General features: G+C 43.4%; 1 protein-coding gene across 1 annotated transcript in view; it reads right to left on the bottom strand.

Annotated features, from left to right (window-relative positions):
- DRAXIN (dorsal inhibitory axon guidance protein) overlaps positions 1 to 13,794 on the bottom strand; it is a 32,021-nt gene that overhangs the window by 4,206 nt on the left and 14,021 nt on the right. The window contains exons 2-3 of the mRNA XM_072156434.1: positions 10,739 to 11,158; positions 6,707 to 6,897 (exon numbers count right to left, since the gene is read on the bottom strand). Coding sequence (XP_072012535.1) covers positions 6,707 to 6,897; positions 10,739 to 11,141 — 594 coding nt within the window. The 5' untranslated portion in view covers positions 11,142 to 11,158. The remainder of the gene's footprint in view (positions 1 to 6,706; positions 6,898 to 10,738; positions 11,159 to 13,794) is intronic.

Below are 13,794 nucleotides of genomic sequence, written 5' to 3'. Positions count from 1 at the left end.
CTTCCTTGCAGAATTGATTCTCTTGTCTGAGCTTGGTATTTGTCTTGTGGAAAGCTGAAGGTTCTCAGATGTCGGTTGAGTGATAGATGGCCAAGCCAGTCAGCTGCAAGGGCAGAATCCAGGAACGCCTTATCTAATATCTATTACTCAGTTCGCTCTGGGCTGGTTAAACTTTCTCCATTTGTATAACTACTTTCTGTTTTGCTGTCTGTGTGTTTTGTGTTGCTGACTGTCTGTGTGTTTTGCTGTATCTGTGGTTTTCAGATGTTGGTTGAGTAATAGATGGCCAAGCCAGTCAGCTCCAAGGGCAGAATCCAGGAACGCCTTATCTAATATCTATTACTCAGTTCGCTCTGGGCTGGTTAAACTTTCTCCATTTGTATAACTACTTTCTGTTTTGCTGTCTGTGTGTTTTGTGTTGCTGACTGTCTGCGTGTTGCTGTATCTGTATCCTGAAACCCGTGCTTGAGCCTGAACCCAGCCTGATCCAGAGCTACAAACCTGTACCTGATCCTAAATCCTGCCTGATTTGGAACCCTGAACCCCAGCCTGATTGAGAATCCCAAATTTATACCTGAGTGTGTATCCAGCCTGATCCAGTATCCTTAACTCACTGAGAGTGGGGGAATAGAGAGAATCAAAGGTATAAAATATGACTTTTAATAGATATGCACTAAAAGAATAACATGAATGTGTTGAGGTGATCGACCTTCACCACAAATAAGTATTTTTTATATTTTATTAAAAAAGTATCAACACAACTGGCCCCAGTTCAAAACCTATTGAGGTTGACTAAGACTGAGACCAGAGAAAGCAGCGGGGGTATAGGCTACTGAATATTACCATAAGCCCTGCATGTAGCGGATATCGGGCAAATATGGCAGAGCCACCCCTCTCACAGATGGTTCGATAAAATGCGGACAGCTAATGATTAGCACCAGTATTATAGCCGTGTATTTGGCCTGACCTGGAGTAAACTAAAAAATGTATCGGAGGCTATCTGCTCGTGTCAATGAGTGGATAGGGGACTGCTAATAGGTCTAACTGGAGTAAAGGTAACTCCTGGCTGCTCGACCCCTACAGCTGTCAAATATTCGCTATCCTGAGCTAGCACTCCTATGATACTAGGACCCAACGCGTTTCCTGACTCACTAACATTCATCAGGGATCAGATATATTATAGAGAGATATACACATATTGTGTGATGGTACACATTCGCATAGCGTGTCCCCGCATTGATAACAGCGGCAGCGCGCGCGAGGAGACGCTAGGTTTTTAAAAGCCAAAGTCCTTCCCCTTCATGAGCGGGAGGAGTGGCCCACGGCCAATCACGAGGGTCGGAACGGGCCCAGCCCTCGAAACAGGAGACGCCCCCAGTGTGTACGATGTTCCGGCCATTAACAGAGGCGGAGGCGGTGGTCTGCCCACAGTCACGTGATCGCAGACGGGTCACGTGAGTGTGCGGGCGGGACACGCCCCCAAACTCCGAGTCACATGGTCGCAGAGGCCGAGTGGACCGGAGGACCGCCCAGGCCGCGCCCCAGTGATGGTCATTGGTAAGCCAGGGGTGCGTGTAAACAATACAAAGGATATAGGACCACTCCCCCCTATGGAGACACGAATCAGGGGGACTTATCGGCACAATAATGGAAAAAAAAGGGTAAGAAGGGATGCTCGTCACCTAGCATCCTTGATCGGGTCTGTAAAGGGCCTAGACCCAACAGAGACGGGGGGACAAGCCCAGAAACACAGAGGTACTTGCGAGTGCAGGAACACGAAATAGGAACAAACAAAGAGCCTGCAGTAAAGCAGCACTCAAATATTGTCCTACTACGTAAAGGGACAGAAAGAAACAAAAAGAGGGGGTCATATGTACAAACGGCACCACAAGAAAGAAGGGGGCAAATGTGGTGGGACAGGGGTGGGAACATATTTCTGGGAATACTAGCATAAAGATTGCTTACCCAAAAGTAATGGAAAAAATGGAGGAAATTGAAAAAATTACACAGTGGCATGTCCAAATGTCAGTGGAGATTACAGAAAACTGGTGAATGACAACTTCTCATTGAGACCATTGGGTTCTACCGTATTCAAAGTGTAGATCCATCTGGTCTCTTTTTGTTGTATCAGTCTATCCCAGTTCCCTCCCCGCTTGGGGGGTCTGATTTTCTCTATCACCTGAAAACGTAAAAATTTAGAATCGCCATTATGAAATCTGGCGAAATGTCTTGCCACTGTGGTGTCCCTCCTATTCCTAATGTCACCCACATGCTCCTGGATTCTTATCTTGACCTGACGGTGCGTTTTGCCCACATAGTTCATAGGGCAGGGGCAGGAAAGTAAATACACTACCCCTGCTGTCCTACAGTTGGCGTATTCCCTTATGGAGTAAACATTACCAGTGCTAGCGCCCTGGAAACTGTTCCCCAGTAGAACCAGTGGGCAGACGTTACAATTCCCACACCTAAAGGTCCCTGGACCCGTTGGAAGCCATGTAGAGGGGGGCCGAGAAGGTTCGAGATGGCTGTGGACGAGCCTGTCTCTGAGATTTTTCCCCCTCCGGTAGGTAACTGAAGGGTGGGGTGATAGAAATTCAGTCAGGTCCTGGTCTTGTCTTAGGATCCGCCAGTACTTATGAAGGATTTGTTTGATAGCATCAGCGTTCGCATCAAAGGTTGCAATCAGTCGGATGGTATTGTCGGTCTCCCTCGTTTTAGGGTTCAGAAGATCTTCTCTTCTTGAGGAAGAGGCGTATTGGAAAGCCCTCTTGACTGTCTTTTTTGGAAAGCCCCGCTGTGCGAACCTGTCACTCAGGTCTCTTGCTTGTGATAGGAAATCCTCCGTGTGGCTGCAATTGCGGCGGATTCTGAGAAACTGTCCTTTCGGTATCCCTCTTTTGAGAGGGATAGGGTGACAGCTATCCCAAGACATATGCCAGATGAACTTGTCATCTCTCCATCTGGCTCCGTTATATAGATGACATTTTGATCTTATGGTCATCTACTCCTTCTGAGTTTTCTGACTTTGTCCAGGCTCTGAATATAAACAACCTTGGTTTGAGGTTCACCAGCGAGATTCATGAAAACTCTATTGCATTTCTGGATCTGCGTATCTCCAAAACTTCGGATGGGCAACTCCAAACTCGAGTCCACAGAAAAGAAACGGCCACGAATAGTCTTTTGTCTTGGGATAGCTGTCACCCTATCCCTCTCAAAAGAGGGATACCGAAAGGACAGTTTCTCAGAATCCGCCGCAATTGCAGCCACACGGAGGATTTCCTGTCACAAGCAAGAGACCTGAGTGACAGGTTCGCACAGCGGGGCTTTCCAAAAAAGACAGTCAAGAGGACTTTCCAATACGCCTCTTCCTCAAGAAGAGAAGATCTTCTGAACCCTAAAACGAGGGAGACCGACAATACCATCCGACTGATTGGAACCTTTGATGCGAACGCTGATGCTATCAAACAAATCCTTCATAAGTACTGGCGGATCCTAAGACAAGACCAGGACCTGACTGAATTTCTATCACCCCACCCTTCAGTTACCTACCGGAGGGGGAAAAATCTCAGAGACAGGCTCGTCCACAGCCATCTCGAACCTTCTCGGCCCCCCTCTACATGGCTTCCAACGGGTCCAGGGACCTTTAGGTGTGGGAATTGTAACGTCTCCCCACTGGTTCTACTGGGGAACAGTTTCCAGGGCACTAGCACTGGTAATGTTTACTCCATAAGGGAATACGCCAACTGTAGGACAGCAGGGGTAGTGTATTTACTTTCCTGCCCCTGCCCTATGAACTATGTGGGCAAAACGCACCGTCAGGTCAAGATAAGAATCCAGGAGCATGTGGGTGACATTAGGAATAGGAGGGACACCACAGTGGCAAGACATTTCGCCAGATTTCATAATGGCGATTCTAAATTTTTACGTTTTCAGGTGATAGAGAAAATCAGACCCCCCAAGCGGGGAGGGAACTGGGATAGACTGATACAACAAAAAGAGACCAGATGGATCTACACTTTGAATACGGTAGAACCCAATGGTCTTAATGAGAAGTTGTCATTCACCTGTTTTCTGTAATCTCCACTGACATTTGGACATGCCACTGTGTAATTTTTTCAATTTCCTCCATTTTTTCCATTACTTTTGGGTAAGCAATCTTTATGCTAGTATTCCCAGAAATATGTTCCCACCCCTGTCCCACCACATTTGCCCCCTTCTTTCTTGTGGTGCCGTTTGTACATATGACCCCCTCTTTTTGTTTCTTTCTGTCCCTTTACGTAGTAGGACAATATTTGAGTGCTGCTTTACTGCAGGCTCTTTGTTTGTTCCTATTTCGTGTTCCTGCACTCGCAAGTACCTCTGTGTTTCTGGGCTTGTCCCCCCGTCTCTGTTGGGTCTAGGCCCTTTACAGACCCGATCAAGGATGCTAGGTGACGAGCATCCCTTCTTACCCTTTTTTTTCCATTATTGTGCCGATAAGTCCCCCTGATTCGTGTCTCCATAGGGGGGAGTGGTCCTATATCCTTTGTATTGTTTACACGCACCCCCGGCTTACCAATGACCATCACTGGGGCGCGGCCTGGGCGGTCCTCCGGTCCACTCGGCCTCTGCGACCATGTGACTCGGAGTTTGGGGGCGTGTCCCGCCCGCACACTCACGTGACCCGTCTGCGATCACGTGACTGTGGGCAGACCACCGCCTCCGCCTCTGTTAATGGCCGGAACATCGTACACACTGGGGGCGTCTCCTGTTTCGAGGGCTGGGCCCGTTCCGACCCTCGTGATTGGCCGTGGGCCACTCCTCCCGCTCATGAAGGGGAAGGACTTTGGCTTTTAAAAACCTAGCGTCTCCTCGCGCGCGCTGCCGCTGTTATCAATGCGGGGACACGCTATGCGAATGTGTACCATCACACAATATGTGTATATCTCTCTATAATATATCTGATCCCTGATGAATGTTAGTGAGTCAGGAAACGCGTTGGGTCCTAGTATCATAGGAGTGCTAGCCCAGGATAGCGAATATTTGACAGCTGTAGGGGTCGAGCAGCCAGGAGTTACCATTACTCCAGTTAGACCTATTAGCAGTCCCCTATCCACTCATTGACACGAGCAGATAGCCTCCGATACATTTTTTAGTTTACTCCAGGTCAGGCCAAATACACGGCTATAATACTGGTGCTAATCATTAGCTGTCCGCATTTTATCGAACCATCTGTGAGAGGGGTGGCTCTGCCATATTTGCCCGATATCCGCTACATGCAGGGCTTATGGTAATATTCAGTAGCCTATACCCCCGCTGCTTTCTCTGGTCTCAGTCTAAGTCAACCTCAATAGGTTTTGAACTGGGGCCAGTTGTGTTGATACTTTTTTAATAAAATATAAAAAATACTTATTTGTGGTGAAGGTCGATCACCTCAACACATTCATGTTATTCTTTTAGTGCATATCTATTAAAAGTCATATTTTATACCTTTGATTCTCTCTATTCCCCCACTCTCAGTGAATTTTTCAAAAAGTAGAGAGGCCAACAATCGATATCCAGCTTCAGTGAATGCCAGTATCCTTAACCCCAGCCTGACCCATAACCCTGAAACCCTATCCTTAGTCTGTTTCCAAATTCTCTTGTGTCCGGATTGTGGACCAGTAGTCTCTTACTATTAGAGTTTACAAAGCTATTAGGTATGGAATTGGGGTTGTAGGTGAGATCAGGGCCTGCACCCTGCTCCCATTAGGGAATATACTCTTGACAAGATAAAGTACTGTAACTGGGAACAGTGTTAAGATCTGATGACAAACCCCATTTTTACTAGCCCTATGTTTGTGAGCTCAGTGTGTCAAAATGCATAAAAAAATTTGCATAACTCGGTGGTAAGTCACTTAGGTAGAGCCAGAGCTACAAGCTGACAGCGTTAGGATGTGGAGTTGCAAAATTACTGCTTCTGAGAGCATGACACGAATAGCAGCTATCTTACCTCCAGTAGTGAAGGTACTGCACTGCGCTCTCACCCTAACTCCCCATGCTGTCAGCTGGCTGTATATCAGCAAAAATAATAATGAAACAGCAAAGCAGAGACCTATAGGAAAAAGTTCTTTGAACTTAGTGGTCCATAGTACGTATATTAGCTCTCACCCAACTTTACAGATAGAAACAGATAGAACTAAGAATACCTGTAAAAACTGTAATAACTTGAGAAAAAAATATTAATTTTTTTTGTGACATTTCCCTCAGCTAGTGGTTAGATGGAGGGGAGTCTTTCCCTGGAAAACTCCATTATTTGAGTCTGTAGATTTAGATGAAATTACTTATTGTGTGATTTCTGCGCTGAGCGGCTGATCCCCTATGGTTGCTGCAATTGTACCTTTCTCCTGTTTAATCAGATATTAGTGATGTGCTGAATTAGAAGACTGAGTGTTACCAAGAAAGTGGAGCAGTGTGAATGGAGCAGACAGATGGAATGATCAGAGGTTGCATGCTGTGTGTTGGGCCTCAGCCTCAACGGCTGAGAACAAAAGGCTTTATTTTTTTCAAAGACATCAGCCCCTATTCTGCTATTGCCTGAAGAAAAGTTTTTCAATATTAATCCAGAAGCTTATCATCTCCACTCGAGTATCATTAATTGGCCCTGGGCAGACCTGGGGATGCACATGCTGTATGATACGATAAACACATCTCCAGACGTGACTTCTGAGCACATGTGGACTTTTACCTTTACACGTCGTTGTGTCTCCACCACTGCCGTAGGGTGCTGCTCATTATTATACATTGGTTTGGTAATGGTTAATGGTGGCCCAGTGGCCAACACACCAGGTGACATCTCAGTGTGAATGAGCTGGGTGGGCTCTCGAAGGCTTAAATCTTCTTTCAAAAGACCACTGGGTTCGGCTTCAAATCCTCTGCCTGCCAATAAAGAGGAACAGAGGATTAGAGAACAAATTGGTCCTTCTCAATGTACACATATACAGAGGCTAGAACACTGCTTATACCATTGGATTCTGAGGGCAATAGAGCAGCATAAGGTTCATACAGATTTTATAGACAGAAGGATAATACATGGATAATGATTTTATCAATAATAGAGGTTTAAGATGGTTTTTGTGGAGGAATAACTTTTTTGGTGAAGTTCTTGCCTAAAAGGAGTGGATCAAGATGGCAATGGACCCTGGGTTATATGAATATTATAGCCCCTACAAGTCTGGAATTCACTTTCTACATATGGTACTAGAATCAAGCTTCTTGTGGAATGGAGGTTGTGTCCCTTCTGTCTGCTTTCAATCTGCAGTTTCAGGTCCTTCAAAGGGCCTGAAATGGCCCTCGTGTACATGTGTATTAAGAGCAGGAACAGATGAATGAAGATTTCATGGGTGAAGGTCTTTCCCAGTATAAAATTTGGTGAGTGGTTTGAGCGGCCATGGGCCCCCGGGCTACTGCCCAAACCGGCTATATTATAATCCACTACTGGCCCCTCTAACTTTCGACTGCAGTGACACATTTTCACAGAACCCCATAACATATAGATGCATCATTTTCAGTCAAAAAGTTTACATAAAAGAAATGCATTGTACTGCACCTACAAATGGCAATACAGTGTTCTCAAGTATCCTTAAAGGGGGTTTCTAGATATAAAAATATTTCTCATTATCTCAGTAATTGATATACAGAAATTAGCACATGAAGCAGACAGCTCCATTCACTTTGTAGTGGTCAGACTGGGTACTGTATTTCAGTGTACATTTAATTAGAAGTTAAGCTGGAGAGTACAGAGCTGAAAATACCTACTTGCTTGTATCTGTATTAGTCAGATCTTCTTAATGCAAGCTTTTCTAAACTCACACTGTGTATACACAATGTAAAACAATGCCCTGTTAGTTTAACACAAATTGTAAACATTATTTTACCCAGCGCCCCCCTCTCTAGCCTTCCCAGAACACCCCTCTGGAGACCTGCTGCCCTTTTCTACCCAAGAAATACAGACCAATGGGACAATTAACCATAAGCTAAATGATCTATACGTGAAAGCAGGAGGCAGCTCACGTGTCTCGCCCGTGTTATATTTCTTTAATTATTACCCTATGTTGTAGTGGTCTCTGGTGATGTCTACGCTGGGTTATCAGCAATTACAGCCTAGCTGTTAGGATATGTGTAATTGCATTCATTTATCTAAATTAAGGCTCCCCGCTGACTGCTTGTGTTCATGAATTCACAGACTACGATCATCCCAGAAAGCGAGAATGCGACTCGTAAGCAAACCCAGCCAGACTGAAAAGATGTCTCCAGTGGTGACGATTAGCGCTCTGCTGCTGACTATTCCCATAATGATTTCCATGTTCTCGTTAGAATCCAGTAAGCAAATCTTGGTTAATAAAGTCTTCTACATGGTCAAAGCGCTATGCGTTAATCTAGACGCTCCGTTATTGCAATTAAGGGAAACAGAAGAGAGATATTTTATTGCTCAATATTATTTGATGTTGGATCCGAAAAATGGGAAGGGAGCGGTAGACTAATCCACAGCAAGAAGCGATCTAGCAACCAGGATAATCTCACTCTAGGGGTCCATAAACCTCTCTTTGATGCTTTGGGCTGACATTAAAAACATCTACGGGAAATCTTTATCTGAGGGATTAAATCCTTTGCAATGTTGAAAATCGTTCTTCCCAATCAAATAGAGAATAAGGGTCAATAATTATTCTTGGTGATGGAGCACTGCATATTTTAGGCAGGTAACGCAATGGTGGTAACTAAATCGGTCCACCGAGGACAATAGGAAGTGGAACATTTTAAACATTTGCAGAAAAATGGCCCTGGTGGTTTCTAGTGAGTACTGTATAGTAGATGCTGGAAAACCAGAAGCGCAGCAGGAGCTTGTACACATATTGTGGTGGTGCACGTACCTCAACTTTCCACCAAACAATTACTTTTGGATCCACAATTAACATCTGATGAAGCTGAAAATTCTAAGTCCCATTGCTCTATTAGATTTACTTAGGTAATTGGTGTGATGTTATTGGGCTGACAAAAAGGATCATGTTTTCCGCTGGATCCATTTCTGGACCTCATGTCCACAAAAATGATCCGTGTGCCATTCATATGTCGTTGGTTCATATTGATCTGCCAAAAAATAACCTGAGGCTTGATAATCATGTCACTAACTTACCAACCCCGTAAAGAGTATAGAACCTGTTCTGAGATTTCTACAGACTCCACACAGATGCATGAAAAAAAATTTATGTCCATTAAAATGAAAGTGTTAGTGTGTATTCCAAAAAAGAAAACTGATAACACAAGGACGAATACAACTTTTGTGTGCGTGTAGCCCAAGGCCCTTTTCACACAGTCGTTGTAGGGATATATACAGTACAAACCAAAAGTTTGGACACACCTTCTCATTCAAAGAGTTTTCTGTAATTTCATGACCATAAAAATTGTAGATGCGCACTGAAGGCATCAAAACGATGAAATAACACAAGTGATAAGCATCTCTGGAAACTCCTTCAAGACTGTTGGAAGACCATCTTAGGTGACTACATCTTGAAGCTCATCAAGCAAATGCCAACAGTCTTGAAGGAGTCCCCAGAAATGCTTAGCACTTGTTGGCTCTTTTGCCGCCACTCTGTGGTCCAGCTCACCCCAAACCATCTCACTTGGGTTCAAGTCTGGTTGCTATGGAGGCCAGGTCATCTAGCATAGCACCCCATCACTCTGCTTCTTGGTCAAATATCCCCTTACACAGCCTGGAGGTGTATTAGGGTTCATTGTCATTTGCAAAGAGTGTGTAAAGCAGTGATCAAAGCAAAAGGTGGCTAGTTTGAAGAACCTAGAATATAAAAATATTTTCAGTTGTTTTGATGCCTCCAGTGTGAATCTACAATTTTTATAGTCAGGAAAATACATAAAACTCTTTGATTGAGAAGGTGTGTCCAAAATGTTGATCTTATTTTGTTGTACTTTGTAAAGAGGCCTGCAATTTTACATACATTAGGTCACTTATTATTAATTTTATTATAATTATAGCATTATTATTTATGGCTATTTACAAACTTTACTGAGCTATCATTTATAGGCTTTGCATGATTAAAAAATGTAAGAAGATTGCCACATTCACGCTGGATCTATGAGTAAGTACTCCTGGTGTTTCATGCTTGAATTTGATGGGAGATTTGCCTTCAAGACACAGACTAGTACAGTAGTAGTACCAGCCATGGAGGATGAAGACATGGTTGCACAGTCTGAGGGGTCTGAGCATAGGTGTCTGGTAAGATGTCATACAATATCCATTCTAAACCGCAATGACCGGGGCTCCTTTTATTCCTGGTTGCAGCGGGGCATTTTTTTTATAATATGGACACATATTATAAGATTGGACCAGTTTTCATATATTTGGGTCAATATGCCCTAAGGGATGTTTTTACATTTTTTTTTTACTTTTTGGGAGGTTGCAGAACTGATAGACTCCATTTTTATCATTTTTCGTCTTTTTGTCGGCACAGTGCAGCCGCGACACAAAACTCTTTCCATTCTAAAGACGGTTGTGTGTAATGTGTGAATCTGATGAATCTGGTGCTACTAGTAAATCCCTGTATGCCTACAGGGACGATCATTAACGATCATAAAACAAAATGAATTTTCTTATACCTGAAATATAAGCAGGTAACTGATCTACCTACTGGAGGAGTATCTTTAAATAACTTCTCTTCCAGAGTTTAAAATGATTAAAAATCAGTATTACTGAAAAGGACAATACCTTTATGGTTCTTCATCTTGTGATTGCCCCTTCTTTGTTCCTTGTGCTTTTTCCCCTTGGATTGAAGTCCTGGTGGTTGGTTTTCTCTCTCATTATAAGGAAATTCAAAACTTTGAAACCCTTCTTGCTTTCTAGTGCCCAGAAGCCGGGTATCCCCTGACTCCCCCACGTCCTCTCCGGTTATAAAAGATGGCACCCCACGAGTCCTATCTTTCTTGGACACCCCTGACCGCCTGTGTGGTCTTTCTGAATGTTCTTGTTGCCACGCATCTTCATTATACTTGCTCTCTGAGACTCTCTTACGTTTGGCTCTGGGCTCCAATGCGTTAGCATACATCAAGAAATCCGTAATTAAAAGCAGAATAAGGAATATCTGGAGATGTCCGCTGAAGGAAGACAGCATTTTTCAAAGCCTGGCACCTGTAGATGCATCAAGAGATGAGAGTCATTATCAAGAACACTCCGATATAGGGAGAACACCTGTTTTTTAACAAATTGCTAATTAATTATGAGGCTTTTACCAAGTCGCATAAAGACAAGAGACTCGTAAATTATAACTAATTGATGCCAAATAATATGGGATATTCTGATTTGCATAAAAAGTTAAATACCACAGTCTGTACACCTTAAAAATAATCTAATGGCATCCATAGGCACACCATAAAGGGAACCTGTCATCTGGTTTTCACCAATAAACCTAATGACAGCTTCCCACAGGAGTCTTCATACTGTCCAGTATGCTTTTTTTTTTTTTTTATAAAAGTCAATATTTCAGGTCTAGCCAAAATCACTTAAAAAAAAGAAACATGGGGAGAGAAAAAGAACAGGACCGCACATCAAACAATGATCTACTGCTGCTAGGCTACATTATATAACGAACTCATGGTTCTTAGTTACATTTTGATCAAATTGTATAAGCCCACTAACCACTTCACGGTGACCTCATTGTAGTGGGTCCATGCGCTATTGTGGATGTGTAGTCCAGTTCTTTTTCTCTCCCTATGTTGGTTTAGTACATTCTATCCCTTCATTTATCTTGTATTTTGCCTGGTACCAGCACTTTGCCCCATTCGACCCAGGTGTTTTTGAATTAGCAGGAGACTATATACAGTGACTGCCTACTTCCTCTCAGCTAGTGGCTGAGACCACATGGAACAGTGAGTATTCAACACCTGTTCACAAATGGTGAGCCTTTTTTTCCTGTTCACATGGTGCGGTATTGCATGGCATCCACCGCTTCTGTCGTGCAGTGCTGGTGGGGATCCAGGGCCCAGGGCCATGGGGGCTATTCTTGCCAGTATGGGTGCTGGAGGCCAACCAGGTCTTGGTCCCTGCCAGTGCTGTGCTGCGGCTGCGGTGGATGCCATCTGATGCCCCACACAATAGAGTAGGGACCCAGTACAACGAGGTCACCGTGAAGTGGTTGGTGGGCTTATACAATTAGATCAAAATGTAACTAAGAACCTCAAGTTCGTTATATAATGTAGCCTAGTGGCAGTAGATCATTGCATGATGTGTGGATGTACGGTCCAGTTTTTGTTCTCTCATTGACTTAAAAAAGAGCAAGATGGCAGCAAGTCATAAGGGCCTTATTGTATCTTTAGCCGACTCACTGTGTGGCTGCTCCACTCCCTCATTGCCCACTCCTTCAGGAATGAGAGTGACGTTGGCTGCGTGAGACTTGCAGCCAACACGCCCTTTGTCCCAGCAACTTCTTTTTTTTAAATATCAGCTATGGATATTTATACAAAAGAATCCTGAAGCCTTCTGTGGGATCCTTTCATTAGGTTTAATTGTGAAAACCTGATGACCAAACCAAAGTACCCTTGTTACTAGATAATAGACCTATAAAAAGAGGAAATGTATAATATTCTCATGAAAAATCAAAATGTAGATGTTATAGCACTTTCTAAGACAATCATTTACCGCAGCTGCATCAAAATGTCTTAAAGAAAACCTGTCATGTCTATTTCGGACCTTAAACCGACTAAAGATCCATATGGACCTGTGGTGTAGGGTCCCAACATTGAAACGGTAAGCTTTCTGTGAGCGCAATTTAAATTTAAAAAAACAAAAAAAAAACATTTAAAGTGGGTACCGAATGCATTTAGACCCCTTCAAATGTTTTTATCTGTTTCATTGCAGCCAATTGGTAAGATCAATAGATTTTTTTTGCTCATGAATGTCCACACCATCTTGACAGATATGGAAAACCCAAATGGAGGCAGGAGTGTTGGCTCTTAGTGCCTGACGAAGGCTCCGGTACGGAGCAGAAACGCGTAGCATTTTATTGTTATTCATTTTAACAATTTTTTTAAAAGAAAACTTTTTATTTTGTAAAATAAAAAAGTGCTCTTTTTGAGCCATTTATATATATATATATATATATATATATATATATATATATATATATATATATATTCTCGAGGATTCTCTAAGCGCCAACACTCCTTCCTCCTTTTGGGTTTTCCACATCGATCCTCTTCAGCCTCGGAGCCTGGTCCGGGTACTGTCGATCCACAGGAGACCACCGGCTGCTGGTATTGCATCCTACATATGCATTATGCCTATGTAAATAGGTCAGTGACCAATCTACCCATTCTCTTCCCCCTTTGTCATTATTGCCTTCACGAGGTAGCGGTCTCTTTTCTTCTCTTCTCCATTACACACCGGTCGGACACCCTCTGACGAAGTGTGTATAGCCATTCCAGTCTCAAGCATCTTGACAGATAGAAATGTAGATATTTTTGCTATTTTATTAAATACTGAAAACTGAAATATCACATGGTTATAAGTATTCAGACCCTTTTCTCAGTATTGAGTACAGTAGAAGCACCTTTTGAGCTAGTAAAGCCATGAGTCTTCTTGGGGATGATACAACATGTTTTTCACGGCTGGATTTGGGGATTCTCTGCTATTCTTTTTGCAGTTCCCTCAGGTTGGATGGTGAATGTTGGTGGACAACTATTTTCAAGTCTCTACAGAAATGCCCAATTGGGTTTAGGTCAGCGCTGTGGCTGGGCCAGTCAGGAATGGTCACAGAGTTGTTATGAAGC

The sequence above is a fragment of the Engystomops pustulosus genome, chromosome 6 (genome assembly GCF_040894005.1).
Source record: "Engystomops pustulosus chromosome 6, aEngPut4.maternal, whole genome shotgun sequence".
Taxonomy (NCBI): domain Eukaryota; kingdom Metazoa; phylum Chordata; class Amphibia; order Anura; family Leptodactylidae; genus Engystomops; species Engystomops pustulosus.
The sequence above is the reverse complement of the archived record's forward strand: the minus strand, read 5'-3'. Positions and strand labels throughout refer to the sequence as shown.